General features: G+C 37.7%; 1 protein-coding gene across 1 annotated transcript; it reads right to left on the bottom strand.

Moving 5' to 3' along the window:
* Positions 1–1,059: 1,059 nt before the first annotated feature.
* Positions 1,060–7,775, bottom strand: tbata (thymus, brain and testes associated). The gene is made up of 8 exons (XM_059324921.1): positions 7,553–7,775; positions 5,945–6,115; positions 5,749–5,843; positions 5,334–5,483; positions 4,996–5,077; positions 4,078–4,240; positions 3,947–3,987; positions 1,060–2,404 (listed from the first exon to the last, which is right to left on the bottom strand). The coding sequence occupies exons 1-8, from the start codon at positions 7,743–7,745 to the stop codon at positions 2,325–2,327; spliced, it is 975 nt and encodes a 324-aa protein (XP_059180904.1). The 5' UTR covers positions 7,746–7,775; the 3' UTR covers positions 1,060–2,324.
* Positions 7,776–13,575: the final 5,800 nt, after the last annotated feature.

Genomic DNA, 13,575 nt, shown 5'->3' with positions numbered 1-13,575 from the left:
CCACCCTCTCACTTTGTATCTCGTTGTATGATACACAGTACATTATTGAGGTCTCTGTTTTTGTGTGTATGTACAGAGGGGTTAATGTCATATCTGTAAACAGAGGCGGTTCTACACAGGGGCCTACAGGGGCCACTGCCCCTGTAAAGAAGCCTTTGGCCCCTGCTGTGGCCCCTGTGTCAAATTAATAATAAAATGATCAATTTATAACAATGAACAATGAAACAATTCTAACCTTTTTTTGTTCAAACAATATCTCATTGTACACAAAAGAAACCCAGAATGTGTACATTGTGTAATAGTTTAACTCTATGGAGTCTTATGGGGCTATTTTGTCCATTTTTGAATCCTTTTCATGTCTTTACATGTCTTTGTAAGTCATTTTGTGTCTTTTTTGGACATTTGTGTCATTTATGTTTCTTTTTTTGTGTCTGTTTTAGTTATTTTGTGTATTTTTTTTTTGGTCATTTTGTGTCTTTTTTGGTCATTTTGTGTCTTTTTCAAGACATTCAAAGATTTTGAATGCTTAAATATCATCTTTGCCATTCTTTCGTGTGCTGATGTGCCCCTCTGATTAAACACTGGCCCCTCATTGGCCCCCACAGTAAAATTGGTCTAGAACCGCCACTGTCTGTAAAACATTTGGTAGAGGGCTGACCTCTCTTTTCAATGCTGCCTTGCTGAAGCGGTGCTGATAGAGCACCAGCAAACAGCTGCCTCTTATCGCCAGGAGCCAACAGGTGTCCTTGTGAGAAGGATATATGACGTAAATGCTGAACTTCACCTGCTGACCAGGGCAGCTGACCTCAAACTGGAGTCACACCACCAGGGAAGAGGCATACTATAGCAAGGACTTGTTTGTTAATAGTTACTGGAATGCATGAACATGCTTATCAGTCATTTTCATGGGCCGTCATTACGGTTTGTGTGATGAGGCACAGTTAAGGCATTACATTCAGGTTCAGTGACACTAAGTGGCACCAAAGTGTCACAGTTCCAGAAATGTAGTCTGTGGCGTGAAAGTGCTATTGTACATTTTCTTCACGCCAAAGGAAAGACAACCTTTCTTGTATTTAATTTGTCAGTGACAGGATAGTCATATAGTTTACAGAACACATTGAATAGGTAAATACAAACACAGAATAAAACGGCACAAAACTTGAATAATTTACAACAATGAATGAATAAGGTTAGACTGAAACAGTAACAGAAAAGGCCAATTTGTAAAACCACACAAGTGAAAGTGAAAAATTAAAATTAAAAAAAATTAAAACACTATAATGAAGATCTAAAAAAAAAAAACCTCGGCATTATTAAAACTAAAAGCAATAGCAGATAGCATTTATTAAATAGTAACCAGAGCATATTTTGAATGATCTTTTGGGAAGTTTCTTGCAGATCTGTTCAGTATAATTAGTAAACACATATTCTCCAGGCTATGAAATTTACTCAGCACACCGGTGCTGACCTCCGAGGTCGAGGACAGAACCTGTAGTCGAGTTACAGTTCTAGAATATCGTGTTACAGTTTAAGACTGGTAAGTTACTATTGTAGAATGTTAAGTTACAGTTCTAGAATATTAGTTTACATTTCCAAAATGTTAAGTTTTAGTTTTAAATAGCTAACATACAGAGTATGACATTCTAGTTCTAGAAGATATGGTTATAATTCAAGACTGTTAAGTTAAAATTGTCGAGTATGAAGTTACAGTTCTAGAATATTAGTTTAAAATTCCAGAAGGTTAAGTTACAGTTCTATGTAAGGTCAAAGTTCCAGAATGTTAAGTAATAATGGTAGAATGTTATTACAGTTCTAGAATATATTCTACAGATTTAGAAAAAAAAATGGTTTGGTATGGACCCTTTACAAAAAATCATACCATGATCGATTAAAGCATCTGCTAAATGACCTTGTAGATTGTAGAAAAAGATAGTTCCCTCCAATGTCATGAGTCATATTGCAATTTGCAACATTAGTTAGAATAATCAATTAACAATTAGATATATTTTTCATATTGTGCAGCCCTAAATTGGTTTTGGCTGCAAGTCTGATAGTGTTTACTCCTTTCTAGTCAGACAATGTATTCACTCAGAGCCTAGATTAGACAAGATCAAGACTTATATGATGGGTAGCTAACAATCGTACCGTCTATGAAAAATCCAGTATGTTAAATGTTTTTGTTGGATGAATCATCTAACTCACGTTTCTATTTATGGATGTATATCCATATACCATATATCAAGAGACCAATAAACAAGGGAACAAAATCAGTTCTCATAATGAGAAAACAAAAATAAAGTGAAAGAAATAAGGATAATCCAGTTCTAAACACTCTCCGTGTGCTGCAGTGGATGATCTTGAGTTTCTGCGTGGACTTCAAGCACCTCTGCATCTCCAATCCTCTCTGCAAAAGAATACTCAAGTCAGGGTCGCAAAAGCCAGTAATTCTCTGTCCGTGTGTTGAATAAATTCAACATCATAATCCTATGAAAGCATATTTAGCTGAATGTTGTGTTTTTCTCTTGACAGAAAATTTGAAGAATGATCAACCCTTTTTATACTGAAAGAAGGATTTCATAACAGTCACTGTTTTGGTTTGTGGTATCAATTTTGTGAAATGCACATCAGAAATACACACAAAAAAACAATCCTTACAAGATTGAATTTATGTGCAATACAAGGTTTAAAGAAACACTTTGTTAACATTTTCCTCCAGAAGAGAAAGAAGAAAAAAGGACAAAGACGACTTAAATGACTTCCAGAACCTCCTGCAATGCCATCAGAAAGACTGCTGCCAAATGAAAAGAGCCTTCATTTAAAAACACTTTCTATATGCCGTAGCAGGAAAAGAGCTAAAATATAATACAAAACGCACAAAAACTCTGCAGTCATCTGCTTTTAAAAAGACTCCAGCAGGCAGGAAAGAAAGGAGAAGAGAATGTTCTGGTGCTATTATAAAAGACACGGTAAAACGCACTCAGAGAGAGAAAGGTAGTACGTCATTTCAACAACGTCCTGCTGCAGAGCTCCAAGCAGTTTTTCCGAAAAAATTAACCACAAATAATTTCCAGTGCAAAAGAACATTAATAAGTGACAGGTCAGTGTCTAATGCTCACTGCTACACACTAATCTTCAAACCAACGAGTCGGCGCATTATTATTTTCCTTTGTTCTACCTCACTCTCAAACTCCTCTTCCAGCGCTTGCCTCCTTCTTACAATCGCCATTACCATGAGCAACCAACACACTAACCAGGAAACCGGCAACCAACTGATCTTCTTGTTTTTGTTTAGGTTGATGGCTAAATGGTGGTGTAGTGGTTAGCACTTTCGCCTCACACTGAACAAATGAAACCGGTTCGACTCCAGCCTGCAGCTCTTCTGTGTGGAGTTTGCATGGTCTCCCCGTGTCAGCATGGGTTCTCACCGGGTACTCCGGCTTCCTCCCACAGTCCAAAAACATGCACTTAGGTTTAATTGATGACTCTAAATTGCCCGTGTGAATGAGAGCATGATTGTCTGTATCTATATGTCAGCCCTGTGATAGTCTGGCGTCCTGTCCAGGGTTTACCCTGCCTATCGCCCAATGTCAGCTGGGATTGGCTCCAGCCCCCCGCGACCTGAGTGCGGATAAGGATAATTAATTAATTAATTAATTTTGCACCTGAGTTAGCCCGTCAGTGTCGTCGTGATCAAAATAGTCACAAAATGATTATGTAGCATTGAAATAGACACATGGTGTTTATGTAATCAGCAAAAAAGCCGCGAGGGAGTTGTGGGACACGCTGTCTGAGAGGGCAAAGTAAGCGGGTGGGCAGACTTGTGGGACTAATGTATGTAATGGAAACGGGGCTATAGACTTCCTTTTCCAGGCCAGAAAGGGTCTGACAAAGGAGGTGAGCTGAGCCTAGAACCCTGTAGATTGACCATTCTCCATCATGAAGTTACCTGGTTTGTCGTCGCTGGAAGCTTGGTTCCCTCTGTATGAGCTGTGGAAATAATGAACAATGTTGAACACGCTGAGCTTGAAATGTTTTTTAACACAAAAACAAGATTATACTTTCAGAGATCATTCTGACCTTGCTGTTTGGGGTTTTCTCCACGACTGGTCGAACGTTGGACCGTACACCGACAGAGATGTACCAGGAAAAGCCCTGAGCTTCTGAAAGTCCTGTTGATGATGGCCTGAGAGGTCCACACCATCCAGAGCTTGCTTGATCATGCCCATCACAAGGTCTTTCTCTGAGGTTATATCACATAATAACATCATAACAACATAATAGGGAGAGAGTTCAGTAATTGTTCTCATTGGCGGAGCAGTAGCAAGTTCTTTCAGTGGTTAATATAAGTACCTATTATCTGATGAATAGAAATGAAAATTAATTTTTCTTTGGCAAAATAATTGGGCAGGATTTAAATGTAAATTTAAATCTAATACTTAATTGATTGTAAGTGCAACAATAGAAACTGGAGGTTTTTTGACAATCTGGACAGTTTGAAAGATTATTTACCAAGTGGGGGACTTTAACCCTTGTCCCTTTTGCAACCAAAAGTCAATGTTCTTTTAAGTTAACCTGTAAATTAACTTAGTTAAGTACAGAGGTATTTATTTTTAATGCAAACCCTTTGGAACCTTTACAAAGTAGTTTTGTTGCCTAAACTTAAAAATATTTCCTGTAAGCATGGAAACATTATTTTTGAAACACACAGATAGTGATATGCTGTCTCTGACTTTGACTGAAGAAATACAGCAGATTTATGAAAAAATGGTCCATGAAATTAAATGAGCTGATTGACGTGATAGGCAACCTCTGTATCATTATGTAAGTTGCCGGTCTCCTGAATAGTTATCTTATTTAAAGTGATTATAACACTAAGCACTGATGTCTCCAAATGTAGTATCTGTTTTCAGCATCTATTAAAAAAAAAAGTACCGTCGTATACACACAATGCGTAAATTAGAATGAGTATCTATGTGGAACAGAGAAGCATTTTACCTCTTTGGCCTGCAAGCAGGAGCCACTGCTGCACTGTGGAGAGGGAATCTGTCTGCAGGATCTGACACAGTAGCTCAAACACCTGATGAGGTGGAAGAAAATCACAACATTAGCTTGCAAACATGACAATTTATATTCAAAGTGATTTCTTGGATGCCTGGTGACAGGGAGGGCTGTGATGGTGGCTATTTTCCAACAATCTTGAGGAAGAGGCTGCATGTTCTGAAGAATTGTTATCTATGATTATGGAAATCTTAAGAAAAATAGTAAATTGCTATGGCCCATTTCCCTGTCAAAGCATTCTTGAACTGTTGGAGAGGTAAGGAGGAGGATTTCACCATGAGTTCTTGATCATGGAAGGGCTGAGGGTACTTCAGGTGCTGGGAATGGGATCTGCGTTGGTAAGAGTGCGTGGGTGGTGGGACGATTCTCCCCGTTTCAGCTGAATATTGGGTCTTTCGGCGGACAAGTTCTTCCTCAGGTTGGACCTGGAATACATTGACAAAATCATGCTTTTCAGAGCAGAAACTTCACTTGAAAATATGTCCCAGTGTTACCTTTTCTTTGTTAGTAAGGAATGAATTTATGAACCTAGAGACATAACAGTGGATTGGTTGAGCTTGTTCTGGTATCTGGGAAGAATTGTTGAGAATGAGTCTCAGAGGTCACTGATGGTTCATAGACACCTCTTGTAAATTGTCTTTTTTTAAAAGCTCAGAAAACTGCTATATATTAAAGCAATTACAGCAATACCTGTTCCTGTTTTTTTTCCTTTTGTGCTTGAGAAGACAAATGGACTTTTGCAGCAAGTTCTTTAAGTTCATCCCTCCAGGCCTCGGAAAATTGTGCTGTGAAATATGATGATGAATTCAGCATTTAATTCTGAAGCCAAATTGAAGTACTTTCAGTCAATAGAAAATGTAGGCACCGCGTGTAAACGTAAACATACCTGATTTGTTTTTGGTACTTCTGTCTCCATAATGATTCTGAACGAGCGGAAAAGCAAAAGAGGTATCCGTTGCTTTCCTGAGGACGTGGCTCTTGAGAAGTGGATGAGGAAATAATGAGGAGGTAACATACCAATCATCCCTCACCATACAAACGGGCCCACCATTGAGTCCTGTGGGAAAGAGGGGGCCACAATATTCACAGCTCATACCAACACCAAAGTGCTTCAAAAGTGTGTGGCAATCAAAGGAAATGACTCGAAAGTATACAGGCGGCAGATTAAAGATGCAGCTTCATGAGAGCCTCAGGGATGAACCCAAGCGCTCTGACAAAAATGTGATTTCTTTCATGTGTCACATTACTATTCCATGGGTCCATATGCCTGTCATGAAATATATCACACAGTGTTGGTAACTTAACTTAGAAATATCAGGCAGGGATGCTTCTAGGAACATCAGAATAAGAACCTTGTTAATGCATCCATTTAGATATTTTACTGGAGGTTAACTCATTTGATATAATTACCTCAGGCAACAGTTTTGTAATTGGAAATTGCATTTGATAATGGCTGAGGAAAAATACTGCTAAATGGGTAGCACAACATTAACGCCTTAACCTGCAGTACACTTTTTAAGGTGGTACCATATTATCACTTTATTATCTTAGGAGGAGTATTATCATATTCCTCCTAAGAGAAAAAGCTGTTTCTTCAGCTGCTAAATGCCCCACTTTCTTTTACAGCTAGTCACCTGCTTTGTCTGTTGGCCATATATTTGTGAGTAGGTAACGAAAATTGGGTTTGTCATGGTTTTTAGCTACACTGGGTGTGGCTGTAGGGTTAGAAATGTAGGAATGAGCGAGTTCACGTTTATCTGTATCCATATCTGTTCACCTGACAGAATCATCTGTATCCATACTTGGAATACTTGCAGAGTCTGTTCGATTTCTGTGGTTCAATGTCACCAGAGTTAATGGAAATTTTCTCTTTTTTGCAATACCAAAATGAACTGAAATGAATTAACATTCTTTCATGAATTTTTGTTTTATATATATGTTTTCACAAGAAAATATCGTTTTTATGTAGTTTCTGTTTACTAACAATATTTTTCACGGCTTATTTTCATTTTAGTTTTAGATTATGATAATAACCCTGCTGCAAAATTAGGTGAAAATTTTGCCTGACTCCATGGATTAGTGCAGCTTTAATTCATCTTTAAATGGAAGTGCAGATTTGTAGTTGTCAGAAAAATTACATAATGCATTCCTTTAACTATGTGAAAGCAGTTATATGTACAGTAGGTTGCATAGCAGTTGTATAATGTGGGTGTTAACAGTTTAAAGCAACTAATAGAAATGTAATCTTCCTCCCATTCATGCAATTTTGAAACCACATAATGATCTCCAAACTTTTCTTCAACATGCTTCTTATTTATTGGTATCAGATCCTTAATTAAAAATAAAAAAGTAAAGGTTAAAAACACCCTATGTTGTCTGTACTGCATAGATAAATGAGAAAACACAGTTATATACTGTCATTTAGAGAAGCTTATTCCCAGGCATGATTGAACTTTCAAAGAAAAGAAACTAAGGCATGATTCATCATGCTCACCTTGAATATGTTTCACCCTGTGGGGATGAGGGTTGTGCCGGGAGAAGAAGGAGTGATGACTCAGTGCACCAAAGCGCGGGCTGCTTTTGGTCAGCATCTTGCTAAATTCAGGGGTGAATGGCACCTGATTAGTATGACTGCTGCTCCTCTCCCTTATCGCCCCACTGGAGTCTGGACTCTGTGCTGTTGACATATCTCGGAATGATGACTGAAGGTTCAGTTAAAAGCTGAAGAAGTAACAGAAAATCTACGTAAGTAAGTAAAGTCTCTCGACAAAGTAATGTGACACACTCGTGAAGCTATGACTACACATGCTAAAATACTAATAAAGAGCAAGACAGAGTGAAATCAAACTTGATTTTAAGATAATATAGCATTTCAAACTTGACCAAGAAATTTCTGATTTAAACATATGTTTAATTTAAGTTAGAACAAAAAGAAAGTTTGAAGAGCTGCTTTACCTCTGAAAACCTCTTCCAGCTTAAAGCTCTTGGTACTTCATGTACTGTGTTGCCTTTGTTGCTAAGAGACCTTTCCTAAACAAGAAACCCTGGCATCTGTGCACAATGACAGACTGGCATTCCAGTTCATTTGGACCTGATTCCTCATGTGCGACAGCTATTATATGACATTTAATTAAAGAACTCTATGAAGTAAAGCCTGTAGTTATCTCATTGTTTGAAAGTTCAGAATGAAATTGACATGAACATTTGTTAGAAGGGCATACACTTCACCACAGTATTGAATTTTTATAAGAATGTGCTCTGAATCTGATAATTATTCTGCTTAAGATACTGCTGCCTGTCTTGTTTTATTCATAGTTAAAATGTAGATACTTGTAAGTTTAGAAGAATTCAGGGAACGGCCATATTGTGAGCTTGCAATACATCTAATAATTGTCAGTTAAAATAGCTCTGATGTAACACTAGATGTCACAGTCCCCTCATGAAGTGCATCTACTTCAGATGACATGGGTTGTGCTGATTGTTTTTAGGGTTGCAAAGTGGTGGAAAATTTCTGGTAAATTTCCAGAAACTTTCCATGCGAAGTTAAGCTTGGGAATATTAGAAATATTCCAAATTGGAAACTTTCCATGGGAATTAATGGGAATTTTTGGGAAGTAACTGCAAATTGGGGATTATTTAAGCAAACTGTATCATATCCAAATGTAAATATAAACATTTTGTTTTGCCATAAGCTGATATCCATGCAAAATAATACAATTTAAAAAACATGACTGACTAGCCTTTTTAGCGGGACTGGAGAGGGCTTTTATGGCTTGGTGATGGGCTTGGCCTTGGACCCCCATGTCCTTGAAAAGTTGATTTGCCTACAAAGCTCTGCAACCAACCTCGACTGGGCAGTTAGTTCTATGATGAAGATAATGTGGATTGAGGAGGACCAAAGCATGAGATCTGGTCTGAGAGATTGATTATATATGATTAACACTGGTTATTGCACTGGTTATTGTAATGAAATAGGCTGCAGAATTGGGAGGGACAATCAACAACAATGGCTCACTCAACATTTTATAAATGTCACACATACACATGGGGAAAGCGCCTCTGCTGGGATATCCTCCGCACATTTTTGACAAGAAGCCTCTGAACTCCAAAATGCTGCTGGTGAGAGCAGATATGTCTCCTTTTTAAATGTCACTTTTACCCCTGTGGTTGAGAAACCATGAGGAAAACAACCACATTTCCCTTGTTAATTTAATGAAAAGCAGCTAATTAGCAAGGATCAAGTTAAAAAAAAAACACTAACAGGTTATATCTTGTTTGCTTAATCCATGCACAAACAGAAATGTAAAAAAACAGCTGGGGACAAAAGCAAAACATATCTTGGCAAACAAAGTCCTGCCTTTAAAAAACAACACTAGAAGATTGTGTTGGGTGTGTTTTGTGAGGTAAAATTAATGTTTTTGTAATACTTGACTTTCCCTTTTTTTTTTTCTTTCTTTCTTTCTTTCCTTTTTTAGCCTCAGTGTGGCTATGTTTAGACACCAGTAAAAGGATAAGGTTTTATAAAAGATCATTGTTCGTTGGGGTTTTGGAAACAGGAGGGTAGATGGTTTAAGTCCCTGTACAGACCAAGTAAAGTATGTGGCATGGTAGCTGTTGAGATGCTGTCAAGGTGCCCTCGAGAAAAGCACCGAACCCCGAACTGCTCGGGGCGCCAGTCCATGGGCAGCCGTCTTGCTCCTACATCTCTTTATTTAATGCATATGTACAGGTCCTGTTTCCCCTCAAGGATGTATAAAGTAGTAATGGTTGGCTCCTGGTATTGCAGCTAGCAGTGTTGTCAAGGAGCCTGCCAATGCAGAGCTGTGGCCATTCAGAACGGGCAAATTTCTTTGTCCCAAGGAAAGTAAAAAATGTTTAAAGGGTCCTTGTTTCGCCCCAGGAAGTGCAGACAAACATAAATTCCATTATTTTTGGTTAGATGATGCTGCTACAGCGCTACCTATTGGCCAAAGGGCACCAAAATTGACAATGCCACTCAAACATGTGTCCATGAAATGTGGTTGCAACAGCACAGAGCGTTCAGGAGATATGACAATTTTTCTAATAGCCCTGTCTGCAGCATTTCACAAAACAGAACATTGATAATAGGAAAAAGCAACTTTTTTCGATTTAATTTGGTGATGATTTTTTCAAATATGTCCAAGGACACAATTGAAAATGGCCTGATTTATCATTTTAATGTCTTAGGTTTATGAATGAATAATGCCTTAAAATATAATGTTAAATTAATTATTAATAATTATTTTGATTTACATTTCAATCAGTGTCTCTATTAAACCCAGTCTCCCTGTTATTCATCATTTCATTTGATCCTGATGTGTGAAGCACTTTGTAAAGAAGGTTTAAAAAATGAACCCTGTGAAGGAATCGTTGCATGTCCTTCTGACGTTGTGTTTGAGTTTTTGTGTATATGGCCCTCTGGCACCCTACCAGAATAGCTCTTTAGGTTTGCGAAGGACACACAGATTCTTTCCTTTCAATGTCCTTTTCTTATAAGTATGCAGCTCAAGCTCCGAAGAAGAAGGGGCTTCGGTGCTGCAGGTTTACATATCCTCTGAATGATAAATACACAGGTGGCCTTTGGTTGTTGCCTTATGGCAGAATATGCAATAATTTCTTTCTGTCAGACTCGGTCAAAGGGGATTTAGCCGATACTTCTGCAAAATCACCGTATGGTTGTCATGACAAAATAACCTTTGCAATGGCCTCCAGTCAGGCACTTGTTTGGGAGAATAATCAGGAGAGTTGTTAAGAACCAGCCAGTGGTGTGTAATGGGGACGTTTTATCAGTGTTTACTTGTTCCTACAAAGCACATCTTTAAATATTGAAAAAATATTCAGTCTGCGTTTTGTTTATCATCTTCTCTAATGAGTCTGAGGCAGAGAAGAGGCAGAGTTGTTGAGTGCTGTGGGGAATTTCTATTGTCTTCGAAAATTGGCAGAGTTTACTTGTGTCTAGCTCTGGCTTAAAATAATGGGATTATCTGTTTGTCTTCACTCCTCCCTGGAATAGTATCATATAAGCATATATATAATACTTTTGTATGCATAGCAATAGCGATCCCAGATGACAAGAACCAAATTTGACACCAGCAGCGTCAATATCAAGGCAAGATTGTTGGCCTGTAACTCGAGCATACATCAAGCATACATAGCGTGTCGCACATTAAAAATGTTTTAATGCTCGCATTCACTGATTTGAGCTGAATTTCATAATATAGGCCAGGTCCCATTTCCGCCTGGATCTTTTTTGCAAATTCACAAAAAAGGCTAAATCTACTTTTTCTAACGCCTTTGAGAAGCAGAGTCTGATCTGCACAACATGTTGCACACATTTGATAAAAGTTACTCCTCTTCCTAATATATCAGCATTGTGTAACAAGTGCAAGAACCAGGTTGGAACACTCACTCATCAACTCTGGCTTATATTACTTTATGCGTCATTGAGTACCCTGAAAAGTGCAATATATAAAATTTATTATTATTATTTATTATTATTATTATTGTGATAATTATTTTTTTATTAGAGTAGGCTAATGAGAACTATGTCTTGTTCTTCCAGTGGTCATATCATGTTTGCATCTTGCTAATGGGCATGTATTAGTATTATGCATAGGATTTTTTATTCAGACAAATGTAACATTTGCTGAGTTTGTTGATTTAAAAAAAAAAATGTATTGAAGGTTTGGACAAATAAACTCAACTTCGTATGAAAGCCACGGGTATAAGCTCTCAGATACTTTTTGAATTTCATTTTTATCTGCTACAGAGGCTGAAAAATCTATTATTTAGTAGGTGTTGAATTTCCAGAAAAACTTCAGGTTTTAGGGGGTCATTTGAAAATCGCCCATAGGTTTTCCAGGCATTTTTTTCCAGGCGCTTTAGGCCTTAATGGGTTAAAATTTCTGAAGGACGTGAAAGAGGTTCATGTTAAAATTTGAATGATTCCAATTAAGTGATCATACTGACTGGAAGCAACTCCTTCCCTCTGCCATAATGTATGGATTTCATCTGATGGCAAACGCAAAGCTCCATTTTTGTCTTAGTTGCTGCTGTTGTCCTCCAGTTCAGGTCTGCACTTTTCTTTTTCTCGTTGCTGTTGTTTGGCCACTGTACCCAAGCTGTGTGGTAATCCGCCATTTTGTCATATCCAATCTATTTATGTTTAAAGATGCTGCCGTGTTGTTTTTGTTTTTGTTTTTTTGTTTTAACTTTCATTCTTTTTTTTCTTGTATACCAAAAAAAGCATATAAAACTATGATTGCTTTGTGAGAGACATGTATTCTAACCAATGTGAACTTGGCAATAAAAAGAATATTAAAAAAAAAAGAAAGTTACTCTTCTTAACACCAAACTTGGTACAGTTGTTTCCCATGAGGCACTGAAAATGTCTGCACAGTTTTAAACAAACGAGGCGCTTTTTTTGCAAAATTGATAAATATGCGTTTCACATATTATTCAGTTTCGATAAACTACAACTTACTACTACTTTTTCAAACTCCCCGTAGGCCCATATTCCAATGCACCACAAGAATTTGTACCAAATCTTTGCCAAATTTTATGCAAATCGGCCACTAGGTGGGGCTTATTCACAAAATTACAAACTACGCAAACCTGCTTTTTTAACGTCCTCCAAGGCTCACAGTCCAATCTGCATGAAATTTTGCATATAGAATTTGTGGAACCCTATGATTACAAAAAAATTTGAAGAATTTTGATAATCCAAAAAGGCTGCAAGCTATAGAGGAATAACTAAAACGAGAAGTGCTGCCCATCTTGGCAACAGTTACTCCGATTATTATGAAACTTGGCTCTGTACACTGAGGCTCTTATAGCTACATAGAAAAAATGTCGGATTTATATGAAACTGGAGCAAGCAGTATGCCATGCCACACTGAGGCTGTGAACTAAATTTAGTGCACTATAGGTGACGCTTTTAAAAGAGGTTGAATAACATAAGCACAGTGAAGAATGAAAAAGGGAACTTTTTTTTTCTAATAATAGTGCCCATACCATAGTATTTGGTATGTCAGACAAATATTTAGTGCGCCAAATTAATCAAAGAAAGTATGCCATGCAGTGTGCAAAAAATACCTGGATGCCCTACTACATCTAGTCACAATTTGCAGTATGCAGCCAGCATGCTTTTCTGGCTATTTTTCTCCAAAATCCTCTGTGCCACATATACTGTATTAGAGCCAGAAAGTTCAAGACGCCATGTAATGATGAAGTAGCATCTCCTGATTTTATGCATGCCACATGCAATGGTACATTCTTTGAAAGGGCAGCTGGAGTACATACTAAAAAGAAAAATAATGCGATTCGGAACGCAGCTCATCACATGGTGAAATACACATCAGCACATAGTAATGGTTCCTCTCCACTCTTGTCTTTTAATATGTAGAGTCTCATCCGCATAAGAAAAAATAGAACATACAGTTCGACCATTTCTGCTGTTACCACGTCTGAGTCATGTGGCATTGTTTTAGTGTCACT

This window comes from Centropristis striata, chromosome 21, assembly GCF_030273125.1.
Source record: "Centropristis striata isolate RG_2023a ecotype Rhode Island chromosome 21, C.striata_1.0, whole genome shotgun sequence".
In the NCBI taxonomy this organism is placed as follows: domain Eukaryota; kingdom Metazoa; phylum Chordata; class Actinopteri; order Perciformes; family Serranidae; genus Centropristis; species Centropristis striata.
The sequence above is the reverse complement of the archived record's forward strand: the minus strand, read 5'-3'. Positions and strand labels throughout refer to the sequence as shown.

Coding starts and splice junctions, on each gene's coding strand:
- tbata (XM_059324921.1), bottom strand. CDS start 7,745: ATGTCAACAGCACAGAGTCCAGACTCCAGTGGGGCGATAAGGGAGAGG. Junction 5,844..5,944: donor AAGTACCAAAAACAAATCAG/GTATGTTTACGT, acceptor CATATTTCACAG/CACAATTTTCCGAGGCCTGG. Junction 4,241..4,995: donor CCTGCTTGCAGGCCAAAGAG/GTAAAATGCTTC, acceptor ATATAACCTCAG/AGAAAGACCTTGTGATGGGC.